General features: G+C 61.2%; 1 protein-coding gene across 2 annotated transcripts; it reads right to left on the reverse strand.

Moving 5' to 3' along the window:
- Positions 1 to 207: 207 nt before the first annotated feature.
- Positions 208 to 10,081, reverse strand: FDXR (ferredoxin reductase). 2 transcript variants are annotated; one of them, XM_045986528.1, is made up of 13 exons: positions 9,922 to 10,081; positions 9,247 to 9,365; positions 9,102 to 9,173; positions 4,314 to 4,409; positions 3,987 to 4,109; positions 3,725 to 3,838; positions 3,362 to 3,463; positions 2,476 to 2,583; positions 2,144 to 2,228; positions 1,809 to 2,008; positions 1,555 to 1,726; positions 774 to 944; positions 208 to 638 (listed from the first exon to the last, which is right to left on the reverse strand). In XM_045986528.1, exons 1-13 carry the CDS (start codon positions 9,998 to 10,000, stop codon positions 508 to 510), a joined length of 1,572 nt encoding a protein of 523 aa, XP_045842484.1. In that variant the 5' UTR covers positions 10,001 to 10,081; the 3' UTR covers positions 208 to 507. The 2 variants fall into 2 exon arrangements, with proteins under 2 accessions (XP_045842484.1, XP_045842483.1); XM_045986527.1 differs by lacking the exon at positions 9,247 to 9,365 and having other exon boundaries at positions 9,102 to 9,199.
- Positions 10,082 to 10,996: the final 915 nt, after the last annotated feature.

The raw sequence follows: 10,996 nt of genomic DNA on the forward strand, positions 1-10,996 counted from the left end.
GGCAGGCAGGCAGGCCGCAGCAGCAGAGCCAAGCCCAGAGAGGGACAGTGGGTTCCAGGCCTGGCTGCCAATTCCCTCGCAAGCCCCCAAGAGGCCCCCGAGCAGGGAGCTGGCTCTGCAGCGCCACCTGGTGACAGGAGGGGAGCTGTGGCTGGAAGGTGACCCCGAGCCCCAAAAGAAGCCGCACATCAGCCACTGGCCTTCCATTACAGCTGTTTTATTTCCAGCCTGTTCCTGACCTGGAGACCCTCTGCGGTCTGAGACGAGAGAGGTGGGAAGGAGGAGAGTCAGCCCGCGCCTCCACCCATCCCTAACTAAGGTTATCTCTGCCAAGGGCAACCTTCCGCCAGGAGCAAGTGCTCAGAGGCCCCTGGAAAAGAGGCAGCCAAGACCAGGTGCCAGGGCGGGAAGGCGACACAGCCATGGCGCAGAGTCCCGCTGACTGACCCAGGCCCTCGCCCGGGCACAGCGTGCCTTCTCTCCCGCCAGCCAGGCTGGGATCGAGGCTCAGCGCCCCAGCAGCCGCAGCATCTCCCGAGGATCCAGCAGCTTCTCCCTGGGCTTCCCAGCACCCTTGCCCCGGGACACCTCCTCGGCATCCAGCTTCTCCCAGTCCGAGAAAGAGACAGGCTGGACCCCTGTGGCACAGAAAAGATGAGTCACTGCCTTCCCCCTCCTCCTCTTCCACCCCCAGCCCAGAGCACCCCCCCCAAACCACGCAAAGGCCTAGGTCTGCCCACCACGCCTCCCAAGAGCTCACAAAGGGCCCAGACCTCGGCCGCTGAGCAGGGCCTCGATGGCCGCGTAGCCAGGCCGGGGACCAGATGGCAGCAGCCCCGCCTTCAGGTCCTGCAGCAGCATCTGGCCGGTGAGGAAGCTGTCAGTCATGGTCGTGGCAATGACCCCCGTGGGCCCCCGCTTCACCCAGCCGCTGCAGTAGAGGCCTGGCAAGGGACAGCAGGATCAGGAAAGGCAAGCCCGCATCCCCCAGTTTACACACACGTGCGCATGCACACACACCCGCACACCCCAAGTCCTCCCAGCGGCCCTGAGTCACCTGGGCCCATTGTGGCTTCGGCCCAGCGTCCCGGACTCCTCTCGACCTGTTTCTACCACAATACCCCGTCCCCCTCAGTCTTGCTGTCGCCTAGGAGCTCCCGGAGGGTGGGAGAGGGTGGCAGTCTCCACAGGCCCTTCTCACCACGAACAGGATGAATGAGTAGGCAGGCATGCGGTTATCTAATCAGAAGGGAGCGTCCCTGAGGACCGGGGCTGCCGTGTGATCTCCAACCCCAGCCCCGCGCACCCAGAGCAGGCCCGTCAACTGCACGACGAGGTGAGCCGGCACACGCGGGCCTGTCGGTCAGCCTGGGACCGTGCCTCCCAGTTCCAGCCACGGAGAGGGTGGCTGGGCCCCAGGACGGGGTCCAGGTCCAGGGGCCTGGTGGCCAAGCAGTTTCCTAGTGTGTGTCACTGGCCAAATGAACAAACGGGAGACGCCAGCCCCTCCATCCCCCACGACAGTTTGCTGCCCAGCTCCCAGCACCCTCTCACCTGGCACACCTAGAACCCGGCCTTCCATATTGGGGATGACCCCAAGTTTGGGGTCAAAGGGCACGCTGGGGTCGATGGGACGGCTCTTGTACCCAACACTGCTCAGTACCAGCCCACAAGGGAGGTCCTCCGTGTCTCCCGTGGGCACAGCGCGGGCAGCCTCACCAACACCCTGTTGAGGAGAGTGTAGACCACACCAGGCTGGGGTGGGGAGACTTGAGAAAGCGGGTGTCTCTGGGGAATGCGAGACTCACCTCCAGTCTGGTGACCGCCAGGCGGATGCCAGCTACCCGTCGCCCGTCTGGGGAGGGCAGCACCTGCTGGGGGCTTCGGAAGAAGCGGAGGCCCCAGGTGCGGGCGGCCGACGCCTGGCGGGCAGCCTCCTCTGCCCCCGGCTGCTCCGTGGCTGTCCGAAGCAGGAGTTCCGTCAGCCGTTTCCTCTGGCGGGGGAGCTCTGTCGGCAGTGAGAACGGTCAGGTGGGCCTGTCCCCGGATTACAGCCCTCTCCCCCAAAGCGCTCCCCCATGCCCTCTCTGACCTAGGCCATCCCCTCCCCAGTGACCTAGGGGGCCAGGTCAGGGCCCCTCACCCTTGATTCTGTCCTGAAGGCCCAAGAAATCCGCAGGATCCAACATGGGCCGGGTTCCCGGCAACTGAATCATCTCCCGAAGCTCCTTGGGGGTAGAAGGTAGGGGAGGAGTTCAGGGCCAGAGCACGGATCCCTCCTGAGCCCACCCCAGAGCCCAGCCCGGATGGGAGACACCAGCACCACCTACCACAGAAGGCACCAGGCCCCGGGGCCCTGCCCGGCTCCCCTCTCTTCTGCCCCAGGCAGCAGCCGTTCCCGGGGGCTCGGTCCTGCCACACCTCCCCAGGGCAAACCACCTATTTGGGACCCAGACCCCCCTCTGGCCCCAGCACCTTAATGGTGAAGGCCACTTGCAGGGGTCCACGGCGGCCCACTATCCACACCGTCTTCACCCGACTCTGCCTCAGTACCCCCAGGGCAGCCTCTGTGATGTCCGTTTTCTGGCACAAAAGGAGGCCGTGAAGTCATCAGACGCCGACAAGGCAAGGGGCCTTTGCATTCCGCAGTGTTCCTGCCCTCAGCGGGGAGGTCTGCGGCCCGGAACGGCACCACGGCGCCTCCTGGCGGCCAGATGGAGCACTGCCTCCATTCTGCAAAGGGCTCCAGCTCGGAGCAAACCAGGCTCATGGCCCTCATTCAACAGGTGTGTCTTCAGCGCTTAGCAAGAGCCAGGCCCTAGGCAAGGGGCGTGGGGGTGGGGTGGGGTGGGGTGTCAGCGGTAAGTGGAAGAGACACGGTGCCGCCCTCACAGAGCTTCTGATCTGGCGGAGACGGTGATACTTGTCAACCATTCATTAACAAGTATAAAATCGTAGTGGTGCCACGCTTTGGAAGAGAAGTAAGCAAGTCTATGAGAAGAAGGTATTACAGGGAAACGGACCTCTTCCGGTGGTACTGGAGGGCTTCCTGGAGGAAGCGACAACTGAGCCAAGAACTGAAAGATGAACACAGGTTAACGGGCGGAGGGAGTCTTGTGTACGCACTGAATTGTTGTTGTTTTTAAAGGCCCATCCATGCAGCTGGAGTGCAGAAAGCAAAGCGGAAACGGTATGAAGCAAGCTCAAGGGCAGCCCTTCAGGAGGCCTCTGCCTGGCACCAGAGGGAAACAGAGGCACTGAGCTCAGCTTGGAGGGTGAGGCGTGGACTCTGCAGGCAGCGGCACCCTCTCCCCGCCATGACCCCAGCTCCACCCCTCCGGCCCCTGACCTGCCCCCTCACCTCCAGGTGCCCAGCGGGGGTCAGCAGGATCCGGGCCACATCCAGAGCCACGTTCCCTTGCCCCAGGATCACGGCTGTGTCACAGCTCAGGTCTGGCACCAGCTGATAGAGAGACGGCTGGGTAGGGCTCCCCTAGCCTTGGCCCCAGTCAGGCTGATCTCGGCTCCTGCCCAGTCACCAGCTGAGCCCCCAGGCTGCCCCACACCCAGAAAGCCCACCCCACCTGAGCCTCAGCTGATGCCCCTGCTGTCCTACCCAGCCCCACCTTCTCCCAGAAGCCTTCCCTGGTTGACCCTCCCCTCAGACCACCAGGTGTCTGAGGAAGTGGGGGGAGGAAGTAGCGGGAGTGCTCCCGGGACTCACCTCCCGGTTCTCAGGAAGCCCGTTGTACCAGCCCACAAAGGCCCGGGCGGAGAACACTCCAGGCAGCTCCTCCCCGGGAATTTCCAGGGCCTGATGGTCCTCTGCCCCATAGCTCTGAAGAAAGACCCCAAGGGCTTGGCACCAGCTAAGGGCCTGGCACACCCCGGCAGGCCCCCTTCCAGCTCCTCCCGAGCTGCCACCCCGGGCCCCAGCCGTGGTTTGGGCCTCTCCCCCGCCACCTTCCACGCCCCCTGGCACTCACCAGCACCACAGCGTGGTAGGCTGCCTGCAGCTCCGACACGGCCACGTCCCTGCCGACCACCACGTTGCCCCGGAAGGCACAGCGGTCCGAGCGAGCCGTCTGGGTGAAGGTGTTGATGACATTCTGCCGGGCCCCGGAGCGAAGGGGTTAGGGGTGGGGCCCTCCGGGGTCTCGCCTGTGCCACCCCCACCTCCGAGTCCCCAGGAAGGGAACCCGCACGGCATCCGCACAGGGGCCCCGCGCTCACTCCATGCAGCCAGGAGGCTCCCTTCCCTCCTTACCTTGACCGAAGCCTCCAAACCCCTCCTCTGGCCCAGAGAGACCCACCTTCACCTCGGGGTGGTCGGGCGCCACGCCAAAGCGCACCAGACCGAAGGGCACCAGCTGCTTCTCGTAGATGTCCACGTGGGCCCGGGGGTGGTGCTGGGGAGAGGGCGGCAGCCGGTGAGGCTGAGGGAGAGGCGGGGCCCTACGGGTCCCCCCTTCCCCGACAGGGCAGGAGAGCCTGGCTCGGTGCGCTGAGGACACAAGGAGAAAGAGAGGCCCCCGACTCCCCACCCGCCTGGAGAGCCCGTCTGAGGAGCGGGGCGGCAGAGAAGCCCGGGTAGCTGAGGCCTGACCTTGGGACTGGCGGCCCATCGAGGTGGCAAGGACTCTGGCCCACTGAGGAAGGAGGCGGCTCGCCCGCCCCGGGAGTCGTTTGAGGGGAACGTCTTCATCGGCTTGGGTCAGGCCTGACACACAGCCCTGCCCTAGAACCCTCTGATAGTTCTAGAAATGCCCAGCCAGTCTGACAAGCGGACAACTGCCCTTTGAAATGCATACGGCCCCTAGCTCTAGTCTCCAGGCTGTTTCCTGTTGGGAAAGGGACCACCAGGACGTCGGGTGGGGCGCACAGCCAGGGCTCCTGGGGGTCCGAGGGGTATGGAAGTGGCTCACTCTCCGTCTTAGGGAAAACGAGCTCACTCACACAGTGGTCCCACCTCGCCCGTCCTCTGGAGCACCTAGAGGGGTCACGGGGGAGGCAAGGGGTTGAGGTTGGGCAGAGAGGTCGGGTCTGGCTCTACCACCAACCAGCCTCATGGCCCTGGCCTGTCCCAAGACCTGCCTGGGTCTCAGACTCTTGCTCTGCGCACTGGGACAGATAAGAGCCCCCGCTCTGGGTGGCTGGGAAGCATCCAGAAGGTCAGGACAGTGAGAGACGCAGATTTGGAGTCGAGATTTGGGGTTTCTATGGATAGGACACTGCCCTGCCTTCAGCCCCATCCTGGGCTCTTGCGGTGACACCCCAGCTCTGTGGGACTCGGGCCAAATGCGCTCCGGCCCCCCCGGTCACCCCTAACCTCACCCCTACCAAGGCTCGCACTCACCTTTGTTTAAATCCCCTCTTGTGCTCCACTCCGCTGCCTGCACCTAAGTCCAGGCCCGCCACCACCCATCCGGCCTTCCGGGCCTCCTCCACTCCCCACCCCTGCCAGCCCCAGGCAGCGCCCGAACCCCTCCTTCACAGCCACTGACGCTGCACCCACACGGCAGGGACCCACCCAGGGAATGTTTCTGAACTTGTCGTTAAAGAGCAAGGCCTGAAGCACTTAGCCCAGCACCCGACCCACTGTGGGTGCTCGGTCCAAAAGCTGCCCTTTCCTACTACTGCTGGACGTCACCGCCTTGCCCGTACACGTTCCCCGGCTGCCCACCGCCAAGGGGGAAAGTTCAAACTGCTCGGCCTGGCAGCCCCTGCCACACACAGTCCGGCTTTTCGCCTCGATCTTCCATCCTGTCCTGCTATGGCTCCGGGTCACGCTGCCCTGTCCAAGGCCCCCTCCGCGATGCTAGGCCTGCTGGCGCGTTTACTGGACCTCTCTCCCGGCTGACCTTGTCTTCAGGGAACCCGTTCTTTCCTAACTCAGCTCCCTCCCTCGCTGGCTGGTCTTCCTCGGGCTTCTTTTCTTCTGCCACTCTCTGAGGTTCTATCAATGTGGGGCCTCTCCCGCCCCCCCCCCCCACACACTCCCTGGGGAAGCTCATCTACTCCCTCCTATGACCTCGGATGCCTGCAGACATGCGATGTTTCACTCTCTGCCCTGCCCGGCTGCCCCCTCCAAACCTGTCAGCCCTGGACAACACTGCAGACTCCTCAAACCCACCCAGATGCAAGTCAACTCCCCCTGCCCCCAAAACTCTTTCCTCCTGCTCCTGGGTTCCCTTCCAAACTCAACCATCCACGGCTAGAGCCAGAACCTGGGGTTCGCCCCTGACTCCCCTCAACCCTGCCCAGTCAGTCACCTGTCTTCCCCCCCCCCCCATCACCCCCTCAGCAGCTCTCCGCTGCTCTCCTAGCCACCGGCCCTGCCTCCCCACCCCACCATCTGCCCTACAAGCAGAGAGAGCTCCATGTCTAAAATGGGGTGCCTGCCTAAAACCTTTCAGTGAAGCCAACTATACCCAGAGCAGCTGGTTTCAGAACCCCCTGAGTGTTCACTTAAAACTATTGATTCTCCAGCCTTGGAGTCAACAGTTTGATTAGGTCTGAGCATGTTGGTAACTCGCCTGAAAGGACACTGTTGGAAGGAGGGGAGTGGGCAGCACCACGAGACGCTGCCTGCCTCTAAGCCTGGTTAGTGGCTTCCAAGGGACCCTGGATCTGGGCCCCACCTGCCTCCTCCATCGGCCCACCTGCCTCCTCCATCAGCCCTCCACCCTTACCCACAAGCCTTTCTTCCCCACCTCACGTGTCCCAAAAGGAGCCCTCTCCTCCCACTGGGCCTTTGTCCACGCGGTTCTCTGTGTCTGGGACTCTCTTGCCTGTCACTCGCCCCTCGCCCACCTGGCAGCTTCTGTCTTTCGGAAAGCAATGTGGACATCTCTTCTTCCAGGCTGAGCTGGGCTCAGCTCCCTGCACACCACGCCCTACACCTTGCACTATCAGAGCCTCAGAACCTGGATAAACCCTCTTCCCTTCCACAGCACAAGCCCACCCTCCATGAGGCTGTCCTGTATGTCCTCGGGCATAGGGGCTATGTCTGTCCTGCTCGTACCCATGTTCCTAGGGTTGAGCCTATGCCTGGAACATGTCAGTGTCCAATAGCTCACTGCTGAATGGAGAGCCTCGCCTGGTACTCAAGAGCCCCTCTGACCCATAAATACAGAGAACAGAGTGGTGGGTGCCAGCAAGGAGGGGATGGGGGTTGGGCAAAGTGGGGGAAGGGAGGGGGAGGTACAGGCTTCCGGTTATGGAACAGGTAGGTCACAGGGATGAAAGGCACAGCATAGGGAATATAGTCGATGGTATGGTAAAAGTGGTGTATGGTGCCAGACGGGGCCACACTAGTGGGGAGCCTAAGGGCCTCACATACAGAATCCTGGAGAATCCCTACGCTGAACACCTGAAACTGATGTAACATTGTGTATCAACCATAGTTCAATGAAAATACATTTTTAAGGTATTACTTTTTTAAGTCTCTCTATACCCAATGTGGGGCTTGACCTCATGACCCCAAGATCAAGAGTCACACGGTCTTCTGAGCCAGGCAGGTGCCCCAAAATAAAAATTTTTTAATTTAAAAAAGAAAGAAAGAAAGAGCAGCTCTGCCATCAAACTGCCTGCACTCAGATCTTAGCGTCTTCCCTGTCCAGATGGGGACCCTGGGCAATGTCGCTCAGCCTCAGTGTCCTTACCTGCAAAGTCAGAGTCACGACACCTGCTTCAAAGGTTGGCACGGGGAGACGAGATGCCATACAACACCCAGCTCAGCTAAGTGCCACTGTCCCGTGTGTGTTGTGCACATTTCTATCTCGGGAGCACAGCCAGTAGCTGGGAATTCCCGGTGGGCAAGGATGGGCTTGTGACAGGCTCCTGTATCCATCCCCCAGCATGTGCAAGGAAAGTGCGTGCAAGTGTGTGCCAGCGAGTGCAGGCCAGGGCCATGGCTCCCACCGGGGGCACTGAGAAGCCTGTGTGGCAGGCAGGCAGGGCACTGAGAAGCCCACTCCCCAAATTTCAGGCTCAGCTGGCAAGTGTACCTTTTACAAAGCCCTCCAGGATCTCCCCAGACCCCGTGGGATCCCTGGTCTCCCTCCCAGGGCCCAGGGCTGTTCTACCACAAATCTTTTTGTCCATGCATGACCTCCTACATGTGGCAGGTCCTCTCCAGAGTCCACGGCCTCCTTCAATGAAGCTCAAATGCACCTGCTCCAGGAAACCCTTTCTTGACCCACTGCGCCCAACCCAGCTCATGCCGGCCACATCTCAGGAACGAGCTCTATCACCTGCGTTGCTGGGAAGCCGTGTTTAGGTCACTTTTCAGCAGGGTGTCCAACTCACGCTGGGCTCCCCGAGACCCTCCCAGCTTTAACACTGGCTCCGTGTCCTAGGCAAATTAGGACGATTGGTTACCCCACCTTTTCGGTTTCTGCATATATGTGTGTACAATTAATATACTCATTCTTCCTCCTGTCTCTCCACAGACACTCCAAGTCCCCCCCAAAGCAAGGGCACTGTGTCATGTCTTAGTCAGCCTAGGTCTCCCTCCTCCCCCCCCACCCACCCATGGTTCCTCCTCCCTCCTCCCTCCCACCCAGATCTGCCCAAGTGTCAAGGGTAACCAGCAGCCTTGGGGCCCTGCCCAGCAAGGCCAACACTGTAAGCCTTGAGGCTCCGGCCTTGGGGTGGGCCGGTGGAGAGCAGGCTAAAAGAACGGCATAGCGTGGGGAGGGCTACAGCCTGACAAGGTGGCTACAGGGATAGGAAACCCTGAGAAGAGGGGGCAGCCTCAAGATGCAGGATGTTGAGAACAGAGGAGAAAGAGAGAAGAAGGGAAGATGAGGGGCCGGACAGTCATCTGCAGGTCTGCATAAACTCCGTGAAGGACTTGGCCATGGTGGCAGAGCAGGCCGTCTCCCACTGACCGTAGTTCCATAGCTGAGGACCCAGAGTGGGGAGCCCCGGATGCAGGTGACGAAGCATATAGGGAGTATCCAGTCTAGATGTGCTGGGAGCCCCTTTCCCATCCGGGATCTAGGAGTCCTTTGAAAACTCAAAGGGGGTGGGGCTTGCCTTCGGGATTGGAGCAGCAGGTGAATCCTGGCAGAGGGAACCAGGAAAATGTGGCTTACCTTCAGCAGGTGTTGGGCAGTATAGAAGCCAGCTGGGCCGCTGCCCACCACACAGATCTGGGGGGCCTGCTCCTGTGTAGAGAACTGCTGCCGAAAGCCTGGTGGGGAGAGGGAAGGGATGGAGGTGAGATTAGCACTTCCCCACATCAGCATCAGGCAGAAGCTGGAGCTTCCCAAGCTTCACCCCCATTTGCACCCTCCTCCTCTTTTTCCCCAAAGCTTTAGCGTTTGCAGGATCCCTTACTTCATCTGAACCCCCAAAGACTGAGTCTTCATCCAGAGCCCGGGATTTCACCCATGAATTTCCTATACTCGCTCAACAACCCCCATCACCCCTCCAGCTGCCCTGCACAGTGCTTCATTTTTCTTCCAGGGTTCCCACCCAGCTAGAACATCCCGTCCTTCCAACAGCCTCTGAACCATCCCAGTTGTGGATCTCCCACGATGGCCGGTTGTACCTCTTCTACCCACTCTCTCTCCCCACAGAATGCTGTACTGCCCATATAGACCCCTGTTCTACCTCACACTTCGCTCTCGGCTCCCAGACCTCCACATAACCCCCATTCACCCGGTCTCACACCTGTGCACCTCACGGTCTCTCCTTCTTACCTTTTTGTTGACACACATCTGACCGCACAGGCCCCCCTGCCCCCGTACACCACGCCAATCTCGTCCGTAGGAGTGGACCCCTCCGGTTTCGCCCCTGGCCCCCTCTCGCCCTTCTCCAGCCCTACCCCAGCTCCGCTCCGACCCCCACACTTGACGCTCGCCGGCCTCCCCGCGCTGCCATTTAGCCCTACAGGTAGCTGCCTGCTCCTACTCGGAGTGCTCCCGGCGGGAGGCGGCCGGGTCCGACGCCACGCCGACCAGTGCCACCAGCGCCAGCAACGCGGAGCCATGGCTGGGAAGAGCAACCAGCCAGAGGACAGGATCCCGGAGACGCCCCGTGCTCAGTGCGGGTGCATCCGTGCCCCGCGCGCCTCCGGCCCCGCCCCCGCCCTGCCCCCGCCCCAAGTCCCGCCCCCCCTTCACGCTCTGGGAACGCACAGCGTGGAGGCCACACCCCCATCCCCGAAAGAATCCCGCCTCCAAAGGAAAAAGCCCGCCCGCGGACCCACCCACTATCCCTCAGGGCCCGCCCCCATGACGTCCAAGGCTGAGGGACTTAAATTTCTCCCCTATCCAATCATCTGGAGGCTAGCGTTGAACGAGAGCGAATCTCCATCGCTGTTTCAATGCCGACTGATAGAGAGAGCCAATAAAGAAGGAACTTACTTTACTTAGCCTCTCCCCCTCGGAGGCGCTCGTCGCTCTCTGATGACGCAGCCCCAGTCTCTTTTGATAGCGTAACCACCCCGCCTGGGCCTGGTTTCTTCCCAGCCAATCACGAGTCGAGTTCCAAAGGCGCCTCCCTGCCCTTAGCGTGAAAAGCCACAGAGCCCGGAAGTCGGGGGAAAAAAGGGCTTCTTTGGGGCTATAGCGGTACGTTCCCCGAGTGCAGGTGTGACCCCGGCCACGTGCTGTCCAGTTCGGGCCAGGCAGCTTTTTTTTTTTCTTCTTTTCAGGCATCATTTTAAGAGATCAAGTTCCACCTCGCTCCGCTCCCCTTCACGTAGGTGAAGAAACCCGGGAGGAGGAGCGGCCTGCCCTCGGTGCTAAGGACCGAGCTGATCCACCACTCCTGTCCCAACCGGACTGGTACTAAGGGTGAGGCTGCTAAGGCACGGGTTTCGGGTGCAGAATTTCAGGGGGCCCCCAAAACCCCAGTAATTACAGTAAAAGATATTTTAATGCAAAATATATTGAGAGATCAAAATTAAAAGACCACAGACCTCCCCGCTGTGCAGGGTGCCAGATGCGGAACTGGATTCCAGGACGCTGGGATCATGACCCGA

This window comes from Meles meles, chromosome 18 (genome assembly GCF_922984935.1).
Source record: "Meles meles chromosome 18, mMelMel3.1 paternal haplotype, whole genome shotgun sequence".
Lineage (NCBI taxonomy): Eukaryota > Metazoa > Chordata > Mammalia > Carnivora > Mustelidae > Meles > Meles meles.

What these genes read in the sequence shown, in the direction of transcription:
- FDXR (XM_045986528.1), bottom strand. Translation starts at nt 10,000, where the DNA reads ATGGCTCCGCGTTGCTGGCGCTGGTGGCACTGGTCGGCGTGGCGTCGG. An exon ending in AGCTTCTGCCTGATGCTGAT is followed by an intron (nt 9,174 to 9,246) that starts GTGGGGAAGTGC and finishes TTCTCTACACAG; the next exon opens with GAGCAGGCCCCCCAGATCTG. An exon ending in CTGCCCAACACCTGCTGAAG is followed by an intron (nt 4,410 to 9,101) that starts GTAAGCCACATT and finishes CCCTCTCCCCAG; the next exon opens with CACCACCCCCGGGCCCACGT.